The sequence below is a fragment of the Sminthopsis crassicaudata genome, chromosome 3 (assembly GCF_048593235.1).
Source record: "Sminthopsis crassicaudata isolate SCR6 chromosome 3, ASM4859323v1, whole genome shotgun sequence".
Lineage (NCBI taxonomy): Eukaryota > Metazoa > Chordata > Mammalia > Dasyuromorphia > Dasyuridae > Sminthopsis > Sminthopsis crassicaudata.
Genome location: NC_133619.1, coordinates 55,873,311 through 55,893,167, shown reverse-complemented (window position 1 = coordinate 55,893,167; position 19,857 = coordinate 55,873,311). Strand labels below are relative to the sequence as shown.

General features: G+C 33.3%; 1 protein-coding gene across 2 annotated transcripts in view; it reads left to right on the top strand.

Annotated features, from left to right (window-relative positions):
• The window catches only part of NYAP2 (neuronal tyrosine-phosphorylated phosphoinositide-3-kinase adaptor 2), a 322,006-nt gene that overhangs the window by 276,168 nt on the left and 25,981 nt on the right, over window positions 1-19,857 (top strand). For both annotated transcript variants that reach the window (XM_074298579.1, XM_074298580.1), the window contains one exon: window positions 866-969. In XM_074298579.1, the coding sequence (XP_074154680.1) occupies window positions 866-969 (104 nt within the window). The remainder of the gene's footprint in view (window positions 1-865; window positions 970-19,857) is intronic.

Sequence of the window (19,857 nt, the reverse complement as noted above, 5' to 3'; positions counted from 1 at the left end):
CACCCAAAGAGAGGACTATGGAAGTGGAGTGTGGACCACAATATAGCATTCTCACTCTGTTGTTGTTTGCTTGCATTTTGTTTTCTTTCCCAGTTTTTCCCCTTTTTTTTCTTATTGATCCGATTATTCTTGTGCAGCAAAATAACTGTATAAACATGTATACATATATTGGATTAAACATATATTTTTAACACATTTAATATGTATTAGACTACCTTCCATTTAGGGGAGGAGATGGGGGGAAGGAGGGGATAATAAAAGGCTTTGCAAGGGTCATTGTTGAAAAATTACCCATGCATATGTTTTGTAAATAAAAAGCTTCAATTAAAAAAAAAGAAATACAAAAAAGATCATCAATGTAAAAAAAAAAAAAACCCAAAAAACTACTATTCATAGAATAAGTTACTTTAACATAATGAAATATTAATAAAAAGAAGGTATGTTTCTTTTAGAAACTGACCAGAACCTTAAAACAAATTGCCCTTTATCTTTTTTAGATAGATTTAGAAATGAAGAGAACCACAAGGAATATAGTGGTTTGTATGTGTTTCTTCTTGTCCCCAGATTGCTGATGTAAGCATTTAGTGCCATTCACAGTCAATGGTTAAGAAAAGATTAATCAATTGCCATTAATAACAGTTCTGATAATAATCCATATACTATAATGCATAGTGGTAAAATACAATGAAAGAGAACCTGAAAGCTGTTATTCATTCATCTTAACTGCATGGAAAGTATTCTTATGAAATGGCTCCTCAGAGAAATCAATCTGACATTACTTTATATTAAGAAGTTCATTTCTTTACTTCTCACAAACTGAATTGAGGTCAATGATACTATCACTGTCTTCTTCCCTCCTTCACAGAGCCTAAAGTAAGCTGCAGATTAGGTCGGTCTGCATCTACATCAGGTGTGCCTCCTCCATCAGTTACTCCTCTCAGGCAAACCAGTGATCTGCAACAGAGCCAGGTACCATCATCGTTAACCAATCGTGAATGACTTCATGTGACGCACGCAACATGCCAAATGCTTCTCACGTCTCTCTGTCTATCATTTGTTACCTGTAGACTCTTGACATTTGCTTTTACTTTTCTATGTGTGCATATGCGTGGATGAGATGGGTTGTGCAGTTGTGTGTCCCATCACCTGGCAAGGAAAGTCTGCTCTTTGCTCCTGGTGGAACTTTCTTTGCTGTTTGTCCCCAAGCTGTTTCTTTTTGTCTCTATTTTCCATCATTCTGTAATATAAATGTAGTAAATTTGTACTATATGTATTAGCTTAGTATTTTTAGTCTTTTTCCATGTTTTATGTACTTTTATACTGTCTTTAAAAAATTTATCAACATTTGATAAATTTAATTTTTTTTTCTGTAGGTTTCTGTTAAATGTCTTGCTGTAAACACATTGATGTTGTCACCAAATTTGTACATACATTTGAACTCTGGTCTTATTGTACTGTAACATTTGTGCCAGTTGCATATTTCCTCTAGCTTGGAGCATGATTGTAAGACACTGTGAAACATTATTGTCCTTATAAATGCTCATATATGGAATTATTTTCATTAAACATGGCAGCTCGTCTCTCTTCTAACCTAGACCATGTAGACAAACTGAACAACTGAAGAGAATAATTTTAATCCTATTCATGAAAAATTGTAGAATAAGAATTCAAGGTTAAACAAAATGTCTTTATAATAACTGTATCTGTAATGATCTCAGAGATTCTAAGTGTTCCTGAATAGTCAATGAGACTATAAAATGTTATGACTTGAAGTGACACAGCAAGAAATTAAGAAGAGATAGGTTCAAACACCATGTAATGTTGTACAATATGAAATATTAACATACTTTTCACTTGAAGACGTGTTGTATTTTGGGTTTTCTAATTTTCCAGAACAATTAAACAAGCAATTAGTAATTCTAAATATCATCTATATTACATGTCCAAAAGACAAATTGTCAGTCTATATTAGTGGAGGGAATTTCAGCATGTAGAGTTCCCACTGAAAACTCACTTCCAGATTTTCTCTTTTTTCCAGCTCCTCCTCTGCCTTCCAATAATAACAACAAAATCTTACCAATAGAAAATATAAATCTATTCTATCTACTTTTATTTGTGAGATTATCAGTGATTTTGACATGTTCTTCTGCCTTCATGGGAACCTTTCCTTGGTCAATTGATGTTAATATTCATGAAATTCATTCCATATGTATAAATACAAGAGAGAGAGAGAGAGAGAGAGAGAGAGAGAGAGAGAGAGAGAGAGAGAGAGAGAGAGAATTATAAAATGGCACCTTATGAAATAAATCCACAGAGGACAGAGGACATCTCCTCTATAGGGAATGACCATTACTGAAAACAGGAATTATACGTTTATCAATTATTCAAAATGTCAGGCCATTTGAAAAATGTGAACCAGCAGAATAATTGTACTTCCTTCTAATGGGAGGCTGCAGTGTTTCTCAGTGTTTTGTACTGACCTAATGTGCTCATGCTTTGATTTATGAATAAGAAAGGCACTCTGCAAACAAGACATAAGTCTGGCTTCTTTCCGACAAAGGCACCTTGACTGCTCTTTAGATGATCCACTCTCTAACTAAGGAATGAATGGAAAAAACATTTAGAAATGAATTTAAATAATTGGAAGAAGAGGCAATCTGGTTGACCAGTACTATAAAAAGAAAAAAAAATGCTACATTTACTAAATAATCAAATAAACAAGAAGGAATTACAAGGAGAAAATTTCAGTTATAGATTGGATTATTATTATGAATGGAATTAATCTATATTATGGTATGTCTTTTTTGCTTGTGAATTGCACTTTTCTTTTTGAAGAAATACTCTGTATTCCTTCCTTTTACCCCACTTCTGATGCCTTCCATGTATGTTCAAGGGAAGTGGAGAAGATCTTAAGAAGGTAACCATTGTGATAAAGATAATGGTCATTGTAACATCAGTATTTATAAAATCATGTAATTTGTATCTTCAAGAAGAATGAAACCTTTGAGCTCTAAGATAACCAGTAGGAAGCTTTGACATGATGCAATAGTCATCAGTATTCCATTATAGGGTGTAGAGGTCACATTTATCATTAGCTCAGTCCAGAGTTCTTAGCCTTTTATTGTGGTATGGATCCCTTTTTAAGTTCATGGAATAACATCCATTGGTTTACAAAGGAGATCAGCTACAATGAAATAAAAACATGATTTTTTCCCATTCAAGTTTATAGATACCCTGAAAATTATACATTAACCCCTTTGGGGTCTATAGATCACAGTATCTCTGTTCTAAATGCTTCACATATCTATGGTCTGGAGTTGTGATAGTACTATTTTCACAATGCTATTATATCGTAAAGTTTGAGATATGATTATGGAACCAAGAAATGTTTACTCCCTTCTCCTAATAAGTTACTATTTGGAAATAGTCACCTAGACTTATTTAGGAGACTACCAATTGTTTGAAGCAAGCAGGAAATGTATTTAAGTTTGAACCATCAGCAATTGAATTGTTTTGTCACCAAATTGTGATTAGCTTCCAGAGCTGTGTGATACTATTTTGGGATCTAGACATCTTCATTTGCAAACCAATGGGTGCTTGTAGAAAACATTTTGGCTGAATATGTGGCAAGATTTTGTTATTCATGTCTTCCAATATTTTCCCTAACATAAATTTCTTGTTTATTGGATGTCGCAGATATCTGCAACATCCAATAAACAAGAAACACCTGCCTTGGTAAAGTCAAGTGACCTTAAAAATATGCATAATGTTGGTGAAAGCAAGGCATAATGGAAAGAGCATTGGATTTGGATTTGGGAGTTCTGGCTTGTATCATATTAGATATATGATTTTGGACATAATCTTTAATCTCTCTGGGGTTCAGTTGTTTCATATGTAAAATGAGACAATGAGATTACAGGACTTCTAAGTTTCCATTTTAAAAGGGATGATCCATTCTGATTATCTTTAAGTTCATTCTTCTCCATGAGGTGGATTATTCTCTTTTCTCTTCAAAATCTGTTTTTAATTCATTTTTATAGTTTGCCATTTGCAACATTTGTAATTTATTTGCAATGGCCAGAAGCCTCCAGGATCCCTAGAGACAGGGTAAAAACTGATTGTTTTAACAACAAATTTAGCCATTGAGCTGTAAATCCAGAACCAGGAATGTAATGATTCTATTTGAATGGCTTTGTAACATATTTAGGAGCTATAGTATTACAAACATAAAACCATAGGACCTTTTTGGCTCACTCTTTGGAGAATATTTGTTAAATATAGAATGCTGTCATCAGCACAGTAAACTTCTCCCAAAACAAAGAAGGAAACTCTACTAAAACACTGGGAAAACCAAAGCAAGCAAGGTATTGCTATTTTCTCTAAATTCAGTCATATATAAAGCAGAGGAAAAATCCATAACACTACAACCCCTGGAGATGTGCCTCCTTTGTACCATCATATATTGTGGCATTTGCTATTCTTATGTACACTTGAAGACTTGGAAGTATTTCTGCACCAAAAATTAGGGAACAATTTTCTTAGTTGCAAAAGGAAATCTATGTGGAATTTAGTATATGAAATTCAGCATTCAAGTCTTTTATTTTTCCTTCCCATGGTAAAAATTTAAAGCTAAAAACTCAGGACAAAAGGAAATGCAAATTACAAATATAATGACATTTCAGAGAGTGAATCCTCAAATCCACAACTGAGAACACACCTAACTGCTCAGTAACTTCTCCTACTTCTTTTTCCACTGGAAATAATAGTTGGATTCTTCCTGCAGCAGAGTTACAATATGAAGGCAATTGTTAAAGTCCTATATTAGTACCATTCTCTTTTAGAAGAGCAAAATAATTTGTTTGAATTAGGGTACACCACTGATTCAGTTTATCTTGGCAAGGTGCTCTGGTAAATTGACTTTTTGAACTAATCTCCATTGGGAAGAAGAATAAGGAGGATGTTTTTAAGCAGATTCTTGTCCAATTCAAGAAGTTTTTAATAATGAAATCACTACATGAAAAATACTGTATAAGACACCGATGATATAAATACAAATCATAGTAATTAAACACTTTGTACTCTAAAACTTATATAATGATATATAAAATTTGCAAAATGCATTTCATATGTTAACTCATTTGAGCTTACAAAACATAAATCCGCATATAGAACCACGTAATTTTGATCTTAAGTGACATCCAAGAAATCATCTAACTCTTCTCATGACAGTCCAATCGAAACATGGACTACTATAGGAAGAACATACAAATCTTGAAAAATCTCAACAGAAAACACTTATAACTTCTGCCCACATTTTTGCCCATATTTTTTCTGCCATTTTTTGACATTAAAATGAGAGTTTTTCCTTATGATATTCTAAAAGCTTTCCTTCTTTCTGTCTTCAAATCCTTAAGCATTTATTAAGGGTTTATTTGTACACTAAGAGCTTATCTAAGCATTAAAGATTCAAAAACAGTGGCAAGAAAGGTCCTTGTCCTTGAGGAGCTTATATTCTAATGGCAAAGAAATAGAGATAAAGAGGCAATGCCTTTGTGGCATAGAGATAATGTCACGTGAAGAAGAATTCAACTATTTCTGCTAGGTCTTTGAGGGCAGAACTAAGGGTAATAGACAGAACTTAGAAGGAAAAAAAAAATTAGGCTTAATTTACGAAAATAAAATTCCTATCAATTAGAGCACTACAGAATGGAAGGGAGATTCTTTGGAAGGCCATGGGTTGCCCTTCAATAGAAATTTTAAGCAGTGGCCATATGACTATTTTTTAGTTAGTTTATAGGCATGATGCTTGGTCAGGTGTGATTTAAATTAGATAACCACTGAGATCCCTTTTAACTCTGATATTCTGAGATTTTTTATGATTCTCTGTAGGATTCATGAAAGGGAAAAGAGGGATATGTGTCTAGGAAGGTAGATTGGAGCTGGCCATTCACACTGGTTACATATTTGCTTTTGTAGATAAGGAAAGGACTATGAAGTGGAATCAGAAAGGCTTACTTTATTATCTACATCTCAAAACTTACTATTGGCCATACCCAGCTGTGAGAGTTAATTACTAAAAACAAAACAAAGTAAACCATAAGGAAACAAGCATTTGAGGATTTTAAAACAATAACTAAACTCTGAAAGAGGCAGAAATGACTTAGGAAACAATCACTGGAAAGATGCAAACATACCCTAAGCCTCTTGGATTTTTTTTTTTTTTTTTGCCCTTAGTTCTTATGGAAAGTAGGAATTCTAATTTTAACATAGTATAATCAGTGATCAGTATAATATCTGCATTTTGTAGGTGTTTAATAAATGCTTATTGAATAAATGAATCCTTTAAATTTTTCTCTTCCAACCCTTTATTTATAGGTATCAGTATTATTACAAAGGGTTGTTAAAATGTTTCTGCATGTTGATAGGTATAATTGGTAGCAATTAATCAATGTATCTTTGACTGTTTCCCTATCACAGGACACATTACTGACCTAGAGCCAAAGGCTAGGAGATCCATTCTGTTGAAGGTATACAGAATCATAGATTCAGAGACATATCTGAATCAAAGGAATTGGATTCAAATCTCACCTCTGACACTTACTATCCATATTATCAGGACCAAGTAATTTAACCTCCAGGGTTTCAGTTTTCCTTATCTGTAAAATGAGGGGATCAATACTACTTGAATTGTGAGTTCCCTTACAACTTTAAATCTATAATCCCATTACTCTAATATACAAGTGATTTAGGACAATCATATCCATAAAAGTTCTCTTCCCCCCACCTTAGTCTGTTTAAGTCTATGAAGTAGACCTAAATAAAGATAGATAATATTACCTAACATTTATATAGCGCTTACTATATGTCAGGTACATTGTTAAGCACTTTATAATTATCTCATTTGATCTCATAATAAAAGGTGCTTTGAATTAAATATCACTATATTGTCTCCCTTTTCTTTGTTCACAGATATTTTACTGCTGAAAGGTATAGGAAGAGGTCGTGTGGGGGCTGTGTGTGTGTGTGTGTGTGTGTGTGTGTGTGTATGTGTATGATAAAATATTATTCTAAGTATGGTAGCCACTCAAAAGTAAAGAAAGGGCATAGAAAACCAATTAAATGGAATAAGATTATGCCTGAAACTGTTATTGGTTAGGCATTTAGAACATTCAACTACCCCTTCCTTATCTAGACCAAATGTATTTCAGTCAATAAACATGTATTAAGTGCCTACTATGTGTCAGATACTGGAGATATAAAGAAAGGTAAATGACAGTCCTTAAGCTCATGGCGCTCACTATCTAATAAGTTTTAGAGGTAGGAATTTATTTTAGTTAGTAAGCATTTGTTAAGTATCTTCTGTGTGCCAGCACTGTGCTAAATAAGCATTTTTGTCTTATTTTTATTCTTTCATGGCAGAAAACAAAGCACCAAATTATATCTGCTTTGTAGAAGTTATGGGAAACTGTAAGTCAAAGTCCATTTCAGCTCTAAATTTTATGTTCCTATTCAAAACTTGGCTTGGGTTAAGACATTGGATATATGATATAGGAATGAAGAGGCTGCCTATGTAAAGTAGGGCGTAAACAAGCAAATTCAGGAATAGTTTTGCTTTATTTTGACAATCAAAGAAGCAGAATAAAAAGGATGCTTATGTTAATACAACATTCATCCAACCAAGATATTTGAATCCTTGAACAAGGTGAACTCAAATAGTTCATATCCTTCTCTCATTTTAATTCTCAGCAATAGAATGAATTTATTGAGTCCATTTCTTGTACATGGATTTTGTTTTTCAAAGATTTGCCTCAGAATTAATTGCAGAAATATTCTCTGCTTCTCTTCCTGGAGATCTAGGGGGCTTCTGAGTCTTTACATCAAGTTTAAGATAATTCCAAAAGTATCTTGCATAAAAGGCTGGCTGGAGGGACTGGAGGGGACAGAAGAAAAACACACCAATCATTTTCAAAGGTGCCAGTTAATGAGATTGGAAAAGAGAAGTATATCCTGGTCCTCTGGAAAGCACCATTGTTTCTTCTTGTCTTTAAGCCAAAGTGCTAAATACATTAAAAAAAAAAAAATCACAGGCTAAGGACTTAGAGAAAATTATGAAGTCGTTTTCTAACAGGGATTTCTACATTACAATCTTACAGCTCCTTAAATTACTTATCTATGCATTTTTTAAAAAGTGAATAAAAATAATATTACATGGGAATTGGTTCCAGGAAGCTAAGTCAGCACAACCAAAGCTAAAAGGATGTAATTAATACTCACCCTATGGCCTGGACATGGTATTTTGTGAATCTAAGGTAACTTAAATGCAAGCATTTCCATAGGGCCTCACTAAGAAGCACCTGAAGGTCCAATGAAAGGAAGAAAGTCCTTAAACATTAGAAAGGAAGGGAAGTTAAAAAAAAGTGTAATTTACCAAGTAGCCAAGCATAATATTGGCTCAATACCATTCCTTTTCCCTATATAGTGAGGCTACTAATAGACAAAAAGAGAGGCAATTCATTCACAATCCCCATTAAGACAATCTGCCTGCTCTTAAACATATTATCAGGGCAAAAAAGGAAAGCATGAGAAGAATTCATTGATATTCATTGAAAGCAATCTGCATACCCCTGTGCTTTTTTGTAGGCTACACAAAAGAAGTTGCATATAATAATAGCCCATATTTCTATCATATTAGAACTAGAAATGACCTCAGAGTTCACCTTGCCCATTTTAAAGATGAACAATTGAGGTCCAATGATTTTTCCCAACATCAACCTAATAGAAGGGATGTGAACCTGTGATCTCTGACTCCAGAGTGACTATTCTTTCTACTATATTTTGCAGTTCTCATAAGATTTTTGGGGGTAGAAATGTTTATTGAAAACATTTGTTTTAACATAGAATAAATTTCAACCTGCTCTCTTCTAAATGTATAGTGCTTTAAGGTATAGAAAATGCTTTCCTTAAACCAACCTTATAGTATCAACAGATAGTTGTTCTGAGAATCAAATGAGATAAATTATGTAAAGCTCTTGATAAATGTTAATAAGATATATAAATGCTGCTATTGTTATTATTAATAAGTGATTTGTTTATGACCATAAAGCAAATGTTTGAGGCATAACTCAAATCCATAACTCAGATCCATATTTCCAATTCCCAATCCAACTCTCTATTAATTTTTACTGGGTCACCTCTCCAATACGGGATTGTAAATGTATTAAAAGGTTCTTATTTTTTTAACTTTCCCATCACATTGGTACAACTTTTCATTTCTAAGTCAACCCAATCAATAAACATTTATTAAGTGCCTACTATGTGCTAAATTCTTTTACAGAGTCAATGGGGTCTAGAAAATCTGTTTTTGTGCAGTTGATCCTTCACTGTACGCAGGAGCCCATTTTTCTGTAACATTGCAACATTTTGACTCCATTAATAGGATATAATGTCTTTGAAAAAGAGAACAGATTTAAGGAAGTACCTTTATTGGTGGTACATGAGAGTGGTAGCCTGTCCTCATAATTAGGTTGTATTAATTGGACCACAATGTAAGTATTTCAGCTGATTTGTTTTTGGTCCAGACCTGTGATTTCCTAGAGAAGCCCCTAGTACTAATATATCGCCATCATTGATTATTGGTGTTTCAACTATATCTTAAAATCTTAAAGAATTAGCTGAGGCGTAAAATTTATGTAACTTTCATTTCACAAAGTTAGTATGTTTCAGAAGTAGGATTTGAAACCAGGGTCTCTTGGTTGGAAGGACAATTCTTTATCCTCTATATCATGCTGCTATTTCATGTGTTCGCCTACTATAATAATAATATTATAATAATGCCTATGTCACAATGAAATTCCCTTTCTTGAAAAAAAGTGATGTTTAATAATTTATGAGATTATGCTTGATCCTGTGGAATTTGTTTTTCTAATAAGAATGTCAAGAGCTGTAAAATGATATTTAATTATTTCCAATTCTAACATACTTATTTAAAATATAGTAACAAAATAGCTAAGAGAAAGATATTTGTGTTACTTAAATAGCTCTCATATCCAGTAACTTATATCTCATAGTTTGAAGGATCATTTTGTTTCTATTATTTATTCTTTGAGTTTAAATAAAAGCCTGGGCTTTTTTTTCCCACAATGAACTCCATAGATTTCTGGAAAATTGACACATGCAGATAAAGCATTATTTCTGTATTCTGTAACATATGAATATGTTTAAACAGTAATGGCTGTGTGTTTTCTTTTATACTGCCTTTTGTTTATTTGTTTATAAAATTTTCCTTTTAAATAGTAGACTAGTCACATGACATTGTTTCCATGGCAGTTTCATCATGATTAAGAAAATCAAGAGGACAGTATTCCTTTATTTCTATCTTTCATAAACATACCTTAATGAGTTTCCAGGAAAAGCCAGGGGAGAATTTAAAGATAGCAGGAAGACCTGTAACTATTCTTTCTATTCATGAGCTAAACCATATATGCCAAAGGAATTTTCTCCATCTGACTATTTGTCCTCCACACCCTTAATATCATATTTTGTTTCACATCCCAGTGGTTTCTCTGTGAAGAGAATAAGACATTATGTGGAATCTTTATGGAGAAATTCTAACATCATTTAGATAATGGGGAAAGGCATTTTAACTATAACCTATTAGTTGATGATACTTCTTTCACATACTGTTTCATATTTCATTATAGTTCCCACTTCTGGTGCCAATTGTTTCCCAAACAGTGACCTTAGAGTGTTCTAGAATCTATATCACCTTCTCCTCCATTGGTTGGCATCTACTCTGAGCTACTTCCTCAATGTCTCATAACACTGATAGAACAAGTCCACAGAAGGCAGCTGATTCCTGCCTTCTTAGTTCTATGGGAAACCTTTTTGTGGTTTACAATAATGACTCTCAAGAACCACTATTAATATATCTCATATTGATAATCTAAATAATTAGCTTTATTGTAAAAATATTTATTGCCATTGTAAAGCAAGAATAGTAATTACGAAGCAAAACTTTTGTGGCACACTATCTGACCACTACTCACAAAGCCTATGGAGAGAATGGGAACAGAGAGCAAATGTAATGTTGTATGCATGTGAATAACATATGCCAAAGGTGTACCATATAACTCTTGATCACTAGGAAGCACTTGCTCCTTTTGTGGAAAATTAAGTATCACAGAGACAAATAGGTAGAGAAGCGGGTAGAGTACTGTGCCTTAAGTCATAAAGATAAATATGGCCTCAGAGACTTATCAGTTGTGTGATCTTGAACAATTCACTTTTCTTGCCTCAATTTCCCCAAGTGTAAAATGGAATCTACCTCAGAGAGTTATTGTAAGGATCAAATGAGATACTTTTATAAAGTATTTTGCACATAATAGACAATATGCTTATTCCCTTCACCTACTTACATCACAAGGCTATTGGAAGGAGAGCACTTTGGATAAAATGTAACATCATTTTTATTATGGATTATATAACTCACAAAAGGGGGGCAGAGAAAAAATGGATTAATTATAAATTAAAGAAGGTAGTTAATTGCCTGAATCCACTTTTCCATTCATGATATTTAATAAGTATGGTTTAAGGAAAAAGGCAAAATATGAAAGAGACCTTACCTCCTTCAACAAGCTTACATTCTTCCAAGAAAGAAAATATGTACACAGATTCCCTCTCCCTCTCCCTCTCTCCCTGCTTCCTTCCATCACTCTCTCTTTCTTTCTTTCTATATATATCTATAACTTTCCTGTCTTAGGAGGATCTAAAGAAAAAATGAAAGGGAAAATCTGCTTTCACTTTTTTTTACTTTACATTTCACTGGTTGACATTCAATATTCTAATTCCTTTCTCTTGAAATGAAGGTTAGCTTCTTTTCTATTTAGCTTCTATTGGAAAGCTTCTTTTCATGATGGATAGGTAAAACAAAATTTCAGAGAATGGGCATACTGTTATCTGAATTGAGTTTCCCTTCCTTTAAAAGGAGGAAATATTTGCTTGAAGATTATAGGTATTTCAGTCAGTGTCCTGTCTTTTGTTCTTTTTGTTTTTCTTCTGTTCTTTGTCTTAGTAACTGACACTTAGAAAAGGAAATTTTACTGAGTTACTCACATTTCCAGGTAGACAGAGCCAACACTTGGAAGAAGTGGTAAGTTACTCACTCCTACTCCAAAGTATTTTTATTACTACCTCACATTTTTATATTCCCACTCCTTTAAGCACAGGTGTTATCTGGGAGGCATAAAAAATTAAGTCTCTGTTGATCATTAACACTTAACTAAAATTAATTGATCAGAAGAAATTATGAACTATTACGGCTTGGAAAGACTTGTAACATTAATTTGATCCAATATATACAATACGGCCTTGGGAGATTATGGCATACTATGGTGGGTTTTGATTGAAAGGTCACCAAAGGAAGAGAGATCCAGGGATACACAAATTGCATAAATTCATCCCTGGGCACAGTGATGCATTTCAAAGTGTGTATTTCATGTGACTCAATTTGTCCCCTAGCTTAAACGCTATTGAATTTAGGGAGGTGGGATGGAAGCAGTCAAAGTATATGTTTAAAATAAAAAAAGGAATGGAAAATCTCCAACCCCCTATGGTCTGAAGGTCTAAACAGGGTATTATAAATGTATCTAAGAATATTGGTGGATAAATAGCTCCACCTAGCGGTTTGAACAGAGTTTGCAATCTTTTTCATTTAAAAAAGAAAGGAAAAAAGGAAAGGAAAAGATTGGAGAAAGGTAAAATAGATTATCACATTTATGAAGTAATTATTTTAAAAATGGTGTTTCTCAAAAAAAGTTTCTCTCATCATTACTTCACCCCCCTACACACAGAGAAGCAAAAAAAGCAGAAAATGACAGCAGTATGGCATGTTTTGTTCTAAATCTCTGACTTTGACCATTTAGAGAACTTATAATATAGGAAGTCCCCTAACCCATTCAGATCTATAACTGGTCCATAATTTATAATTGCAGAGATTTTCCTGGGTTACTAAAAGATAAAGGGATTTGCTTATGATCACATGGTATAGAAGAGGATTTGGGCCACTAATTTTTGGTTTCTTTTTTACTCAAGGACTGGGCCTTTTTCTACTATATCAGTTTGCTTTTTAATAAGTCATTAATTAGAAATATCTGATACTGTTATCTGTATTTGTTTTCTTTACTCAGAAAGTAGTTAAGTATTTCCATTCTACAGATTGAAAAATTAAGATACTAAAGGGTTTTACCCATATATTACATTATATATGTATATATGTACATATATATATAAGTATATGTTAATACATGTGTATAAAATATTTCTTTCCTTTATTGCCCTTAATATTTTGAATAGAGTGAATTTTCAATGATCTGAAATATAAAAAGACATAAATAATCCCAAAGGAAAAATGGCCATAAATGTGTGTGTGTGTGTGTGTGTGTGTATGTGTATGTATATACACACACACATCTTTATACAGGTGTGATTACATATTGGTATATATATGTTAGTGTATATATACATAGATAGTATGTGAGTGTACTTAAGGGGTTATAATGCACATCTTTGAAGATATATGTATAAATATGAATGTGTGTATATGCACATGCACAGTTTGGAATAAGTCTCTTACTACACTGACTTATTCACGGGCATGTGTGAGCTGACAATTGTTAATATTTTTCAAGGAAAGCAGTGAAAGTATATTGTAAAAAAATAAGCCAGGAGCTATGTGAAATGCATAGTTTACTTATCCTTATTCTTATATCATAAAATTATGTAATTTCAAAGATGGAATATCATATCTCTTTTAGGTCATCTTCTTCACCTCTTTCATATTCTATACCCATCCCAATAAATTACTTTTCTTCATTCTGGAGATGAATAAAATTTTATCTTAGAGTAATACAAAGTAGCATCCTAATAAATAAAACCACCCTTTCTTTTAAGTTCACTCACTCTAGTCACAGCTTTTCTAGAATGGGAACAATGATGTAATAATGGCTGATTTAATAATCTGGAATCAAGAAGAGATGGCTGCAAATCTTGGTTCTGATGAATACTAGCTGTGTGACCAAAGGGATGTGTCTTAATTCCTCTGAGACTCCTTTTCCTGAGCTCAGAAGGTTTCTGGGGGTCTGTGAAAATTTATATATGTGTATTTGTGTATGTATGTGTATACATACAAATATACACACATACATATATACATATATATACAGACATAAACATAAATATATAATTATATTTAATTATTTCTTTTGTATGATTTCATTTTTAGATACATAATATTTGCATGATTTCTTATATACTTACTTTCGTATTTACCTTACTGTATAAAATAACATTTTTAAGAAGGCATCATAGGAATCACTAGATTGACAAAGAGGATCCATGGCCCAAAAATGTTAAGGCTAGTCTCTTCTGAATTAAAATATATGATGCTGAGAACTGTTGATTTCTATCTCTTTTTGATTTGGGGCCCAGTATGGGGAAATGAATTAACAAATAATATCAACAAAAGACATGAATGAGTAGAACAAAGTTCACTAACTTTGATGTCAGTATAAATCTCCCCTCTAATACTATGTCTTTTTCTTAACATGAAGGAAGCTCGTAAAAAGGCTTTCGAGTTCCTTTCCTTCACTAGAAGTATAGGCCTATGACATTTCTATTGTATTTTTTCAGGTAATTACCTAATACTAAATCTTGTCAAGATTGTAAATCTACCAAAACTTTACCCTTTTAATGAAACATGGGTAGGGTCACATGAATAAACTCTGTGTTTTGAAATGGTGAGTATCACTATCTAGCTCTCATCCTACAAAGTCATATTTTTTCCCATTTGTTTGTTGGAATACTGTTACTTCAAAGCATATATTTTCTAGAACAAGCAAGACATAGATATTAGTAAATATTACCCACTTTTTAAGTGAGTGTTTTTTTTTTCCAAAAAAGATAATTGCCCAAAGTGCCTAAAGTTAGCATAAAATAAGCAAACTCTAGTACGTCTCAGGAACAAGGAGAGAGTCCGGTGAGACAAGGAAGAGCTTAAACATCTCTTTTCAGCTGACTAGAGAGGAGATCCACCACACATAGGGATAAGTACATAGAAAGTAATTTCTACAAACAACGGGTACTCTGTGTGTGTGTTTGTGAAAAATGAAAGATGAAATGAACTTTGAATAAAACTAATATTTCAGAAGCATAATGAGGAGGAAGTACATACCATGTTTGAACACCTACTATGTGTCTGGTGCTTTATTGGGTGTTGGTATTAAAAAGACATTAATGGCATTGTTCTCCCTCTTAAGGAGCTTAACATTGTATATCAGTGGAAATAGCATGTAATTATATAAGAAAATCAAAACTGATAGAAAATAAATTCAACATAATTAAGGAGATAGAAGATGTTTGCTTCTGGGGAAATCAAGGGGGGAAAAACGTTATAAAAGAGGTAATTCTAAAGCTTAAGGATTCTAAGAGGTAGAAAGAGAACAAAAGTGGGAGAAGAGGAGCTCTGTATGAAGAACAGCTTGGCTGAGCCACGGTATGCCAAAGAGAATAATGCCAAATGTTTAAAAAAAAAAAAAAAGTCTTAAAAAGTAGAGATGGGAGATTACTGTCAAGTTAATAGAGGAACGCGTAGGTCAGCATGACTGGAACATAAAATACATGAAGTAAAGCAATATAAAATCAGTCTGGAAAGGTAGGTAAAAGCCAGATTGTAGGGCTTTTAACTGCCTAGTTGAGGAGATTGCATTTAATTCTAAAGGCAATCAAAGTCATCAAAGGAAGTGACTGAATAGAGTTGGTTAGATGGTAGGGATGGGGCTATAAGATAAGAGTGCAGTTTATTGTGAAAAATATTAAAGTGAACAGCAAAGGTCAGTCAGAGAGGGTTCTTACCTATTTATCAAGAAATCCTTATGAAAGTTTATGTGAGAAGTTGCAGTGGACCTGTTCTATTCTTGGAATATTTTTCCTCTTCTATCAATTTCCTTGGCTTCCTTTCATTCTCAACTAAAATCCTATCATCTGTAGCAAGCCTTCCCCAATCCCTCATAATTTCAGTGCTTTGCCTCTGCTATATTTTTCCTCATATACTGTATATTGATGGCCTTCTATGTAATTGTTTCTGTGTTGCCTTCCCCATTAGATAATAAACTTTTTGAGGGCAGGAACCATCTTTTGCTTCTTTTTGTATCCACAGAGCTTAACCACTGCCCAGAACATAACAGACATTTCATAAAAATTGATTGATTGATTGATTGATTGAAGGTGCCCCCACAAATCCTTTCTATTACTTTTTACCATCCCTGTGCTTGATGCTGGTGTTAAGAGTGGGAAGAGAGAGATCAAGCAAAAAAAAAACAAAAAACAAAAAACAAAAACAAAACAAAACAAAAAACAAGAAACAAAAATCCCAGTAACTTGACTCTTTACCTTTAAGAAATTAATTTCTAGGTAGGGAGATGAGAAAAATACACACTCCCATGAAACAATTCTGAGATAAAGATTCCTATATGTTGTCAGAAACCTGAGAGATGAACCATTACATTTTATAGATGAGGAAGATAAGACCTCAAATGAAGAAGTAATATGTCCAAAGTCACAATGATGTTAAGTAGCAGAACAAGATTTTGAACCTAGATTTGCTGATTTTAACTGAGTAACTCTGTCTTCAATGATTTTTTTGTTAATGTCAAATTTTTTCAGAATCTAAGAAATTCTAAGTTCTAATATTAAGAACTGGTCTAAGAAAGACAAAGTTAGATTGGGTTTATTCCTTCTAAGTAAATAGGCATGATATAGGGGAGCACAGTTAGAACTGAACTCAGGGTGGGCATAAGGAGCAGAAGTAATAAAAACAAAAATCACAGAGAGGGGATGGTGTAATTGTAAAGTGGTCTTAACAGCTCATCTCTGGACTGGGTTGTTTTTCCAAATGGAAAGTTGACATGAATAATTCTGAATTTATTATCTGGCATAGGAGGGAAAATTCTGGATTCAATTGGCAAGTACCATAATGAACTTCTGATGTGCAAGAAAGTTCTCATACACTCAGTTTAAGGAATGCTCAAGCAAATCAAGGTGATTTGTAAAGTCATTAGCCACTCCATTATCACAGTACAATTGTTTGGAAGGAACTGCTACCATAGGTATATACAAAATATTTGGAAGTCATGAACTTAGGGGTTAAAGAGTAGAACTAAATATTGTTCCATATAATTCTGTTCTTCATGTTAGAAAATAATGTATGAGTTTAGCAAAAAAGAGAATATTTTGGAATGCTGACTTTGAGTATTCTAGAAATGATTTCCCTGACAGTGTAGACATAAACACATATAGATAGATATAATATATTTTTGAACAAGGTATATACAGGATGAATTGGAAATGAGAGGTAAAGTAAGATAATTAGGGAAATTTATTCTCCTAGAAGAAACCATGGGAACAACTTCGACTTTGAATCAGATGATCTTGCTTCCAATCTTGACTCTGATATTTAGTATTCAGGAGACTTGAATAAATCATTGAACCTCTTGGGGTTCATTTTCCTTATCTGTAAAATGAGCTGGTTAGGGTAGATGATGGTCTCTAATATTCCTTCTAGCTTTGAACCTACAATCTGGAATAATTTTGATTTCTGACTTCTTTACTGGATGTTAAAAAAATTATCTAATTACATAGCCTTGTTGTAGATTGCATTTGGGAAAGAACTTCACCTCTTCTGCCTTCAGTGTCCTCAGGGGACAATATTCTCTTAGGTTTCTTTCACTTTAATATTTAGAGTCCAATTAATGTAAAAATAAGTGATAATCTTTTTCAATGCAAGTTTAGAAAATCTGTAAAGGGCTAGAACTGAGCAATGCACTTGGATAATGAATCACGTTTTTGCCAATTGGACAGTTCCCTATTAACTTGTTTGAAGGTTGACCCTCCCCAGCTGTTCTGTGCTGACTTGATTGGTGGGACAAAGAGGGGGGGAGTGACATGTGTGGGAGGATTAGGAGGAGGAAGAGGAAGTGAGACACAGAAGCTGACTCAGTCTCTCCTAGCATTTGAGGGAGGAAAGTGTGTGTGAGGTAGCTAGGCCTAACCCCCTGACCTTGACTGTAAAAGATCAAGAATAAAGACATTTAGTGATCCTGACTCCAGCTGATTTCTGGGAAGACAGAGTTCCAGCAAAAAACATGAAAAAAAGGAACAAAAACTAAATATTACATATCATGTTTATAATTTTACCCAGAGTTGTTGAAAAGTATTTCTATAGAGACTCTGGAAGCATATTGATTTGCAGAAAAATTCTAAAAGATGAAATTTTTAAAAAATGTACAGAACTCATTTAATAAATCAGAAAACTTGAGAATTGATGGGTAAAGGAATAGGTATTCAAGACCTTATTTACCTTAATTTTGAGGAAGACTTTATAAATGTGGATAACAGTACTCTTTCTGGTTTCATCACTGGCAATAATTTGTCTTCCTTACATAACTAAGATAACCAAAAATGGTAGCATTTCTTTCTCCATGCTCCCTCTAGGTATCACATATCTTTCAAAATGCTAAGACAAAGATCTAGCTTTAGAGTCTAGAAGAACTAAGTTTAATATTGCTTCTGATGAATAATATATAACCATGAGTGTTGCCTCTTTTCTTATTAACTCCAAGTTAGCCCAATTGACTTTTTAAGTTAATAGGATTCAGGGACTCTTAGTTGAAGATGCACAGACCTAGATTTCATGGAGTCCATGAACTTGAGATGGGAAACATTTGTATCTTAATTTTCACTAACTCTTAATTAAAATTTAGCATTTCCTTTAATTCTGAATTTCCAAGAAAGCCATTATTCTGAGACAAGTCCCTATTCTTCACCAAAGGTATTTCTGATAGAAAAAAGTTTAAGAATCCTTGTTATAGATTATAGATTATATATACCACTAAAAATATGCTATTAAAGCAGATTGACTATATATATATATATTTGCTAGAACATAATATGTAGGTCTAGAAAGTGGCTTGGAAGTCAGTTAATTGAATTCTCATTTTGCTAAGAGGGAAATTGAGGTTTAGAGAGGTGGGAAATGTAAACATAGATTAAGTCACTCTTTATCTATTGCTATTCCCACTATACCACCCTGATTTCTCTTTATTTTCTTCAAACTCTCCTTCCCACCCCTACACATATACCCCAGGAGAGAGAAAGTATCAAAAATCTGGTAGGAAAATTCCAAGTGATCTGCATTTGGATATATCTTGACTAGAGCAAATGGCCTATGAAAACTTCAAAATGCTAAAATAACCTATAGCATCATATCAGCTATAGCAACTGCTGATTGGATGCAAAGGAAATGTAAAGTTCTTTCTTTCCCAGAATACTTACCAGATTATTTGGTCCAAAGTCCTCTTTGTCCCATCTAATGCTTTTCTTCTGTCTAATATGGTTTGATTACAAATGAGTATCTCTAATCAGAATTGATGTCCCTGAGACATCTAAGAAAATTCTTCTCAGACAATATTGGCAGCTCCCAAGAATATACTGAGAATTCATACCTGGAAGAGACTTTAGAGAGCGTCTAGTACAAACTTCACCCCTCTCCTACTTTACAGATGAGCAAACTAAGGCTCTGGAATCCTAACTTCTGAGCAAAAGATTTGTCTAAGATCATACAATAGAACCAGAACTCTAGGTCAATTTTGTAATATTACAGATTTAGAATTAGAAAGGAAACTTGAGCTTACCTAGATCAAATTCATTTTGTAGATGAGGAAACAGAAATAAAAGGGAAAAGTAATTTCTGGTTCCAAATTCAATGCTCCATGCTCTATTCCATTTTTCTTATGCAATTAATTCAAA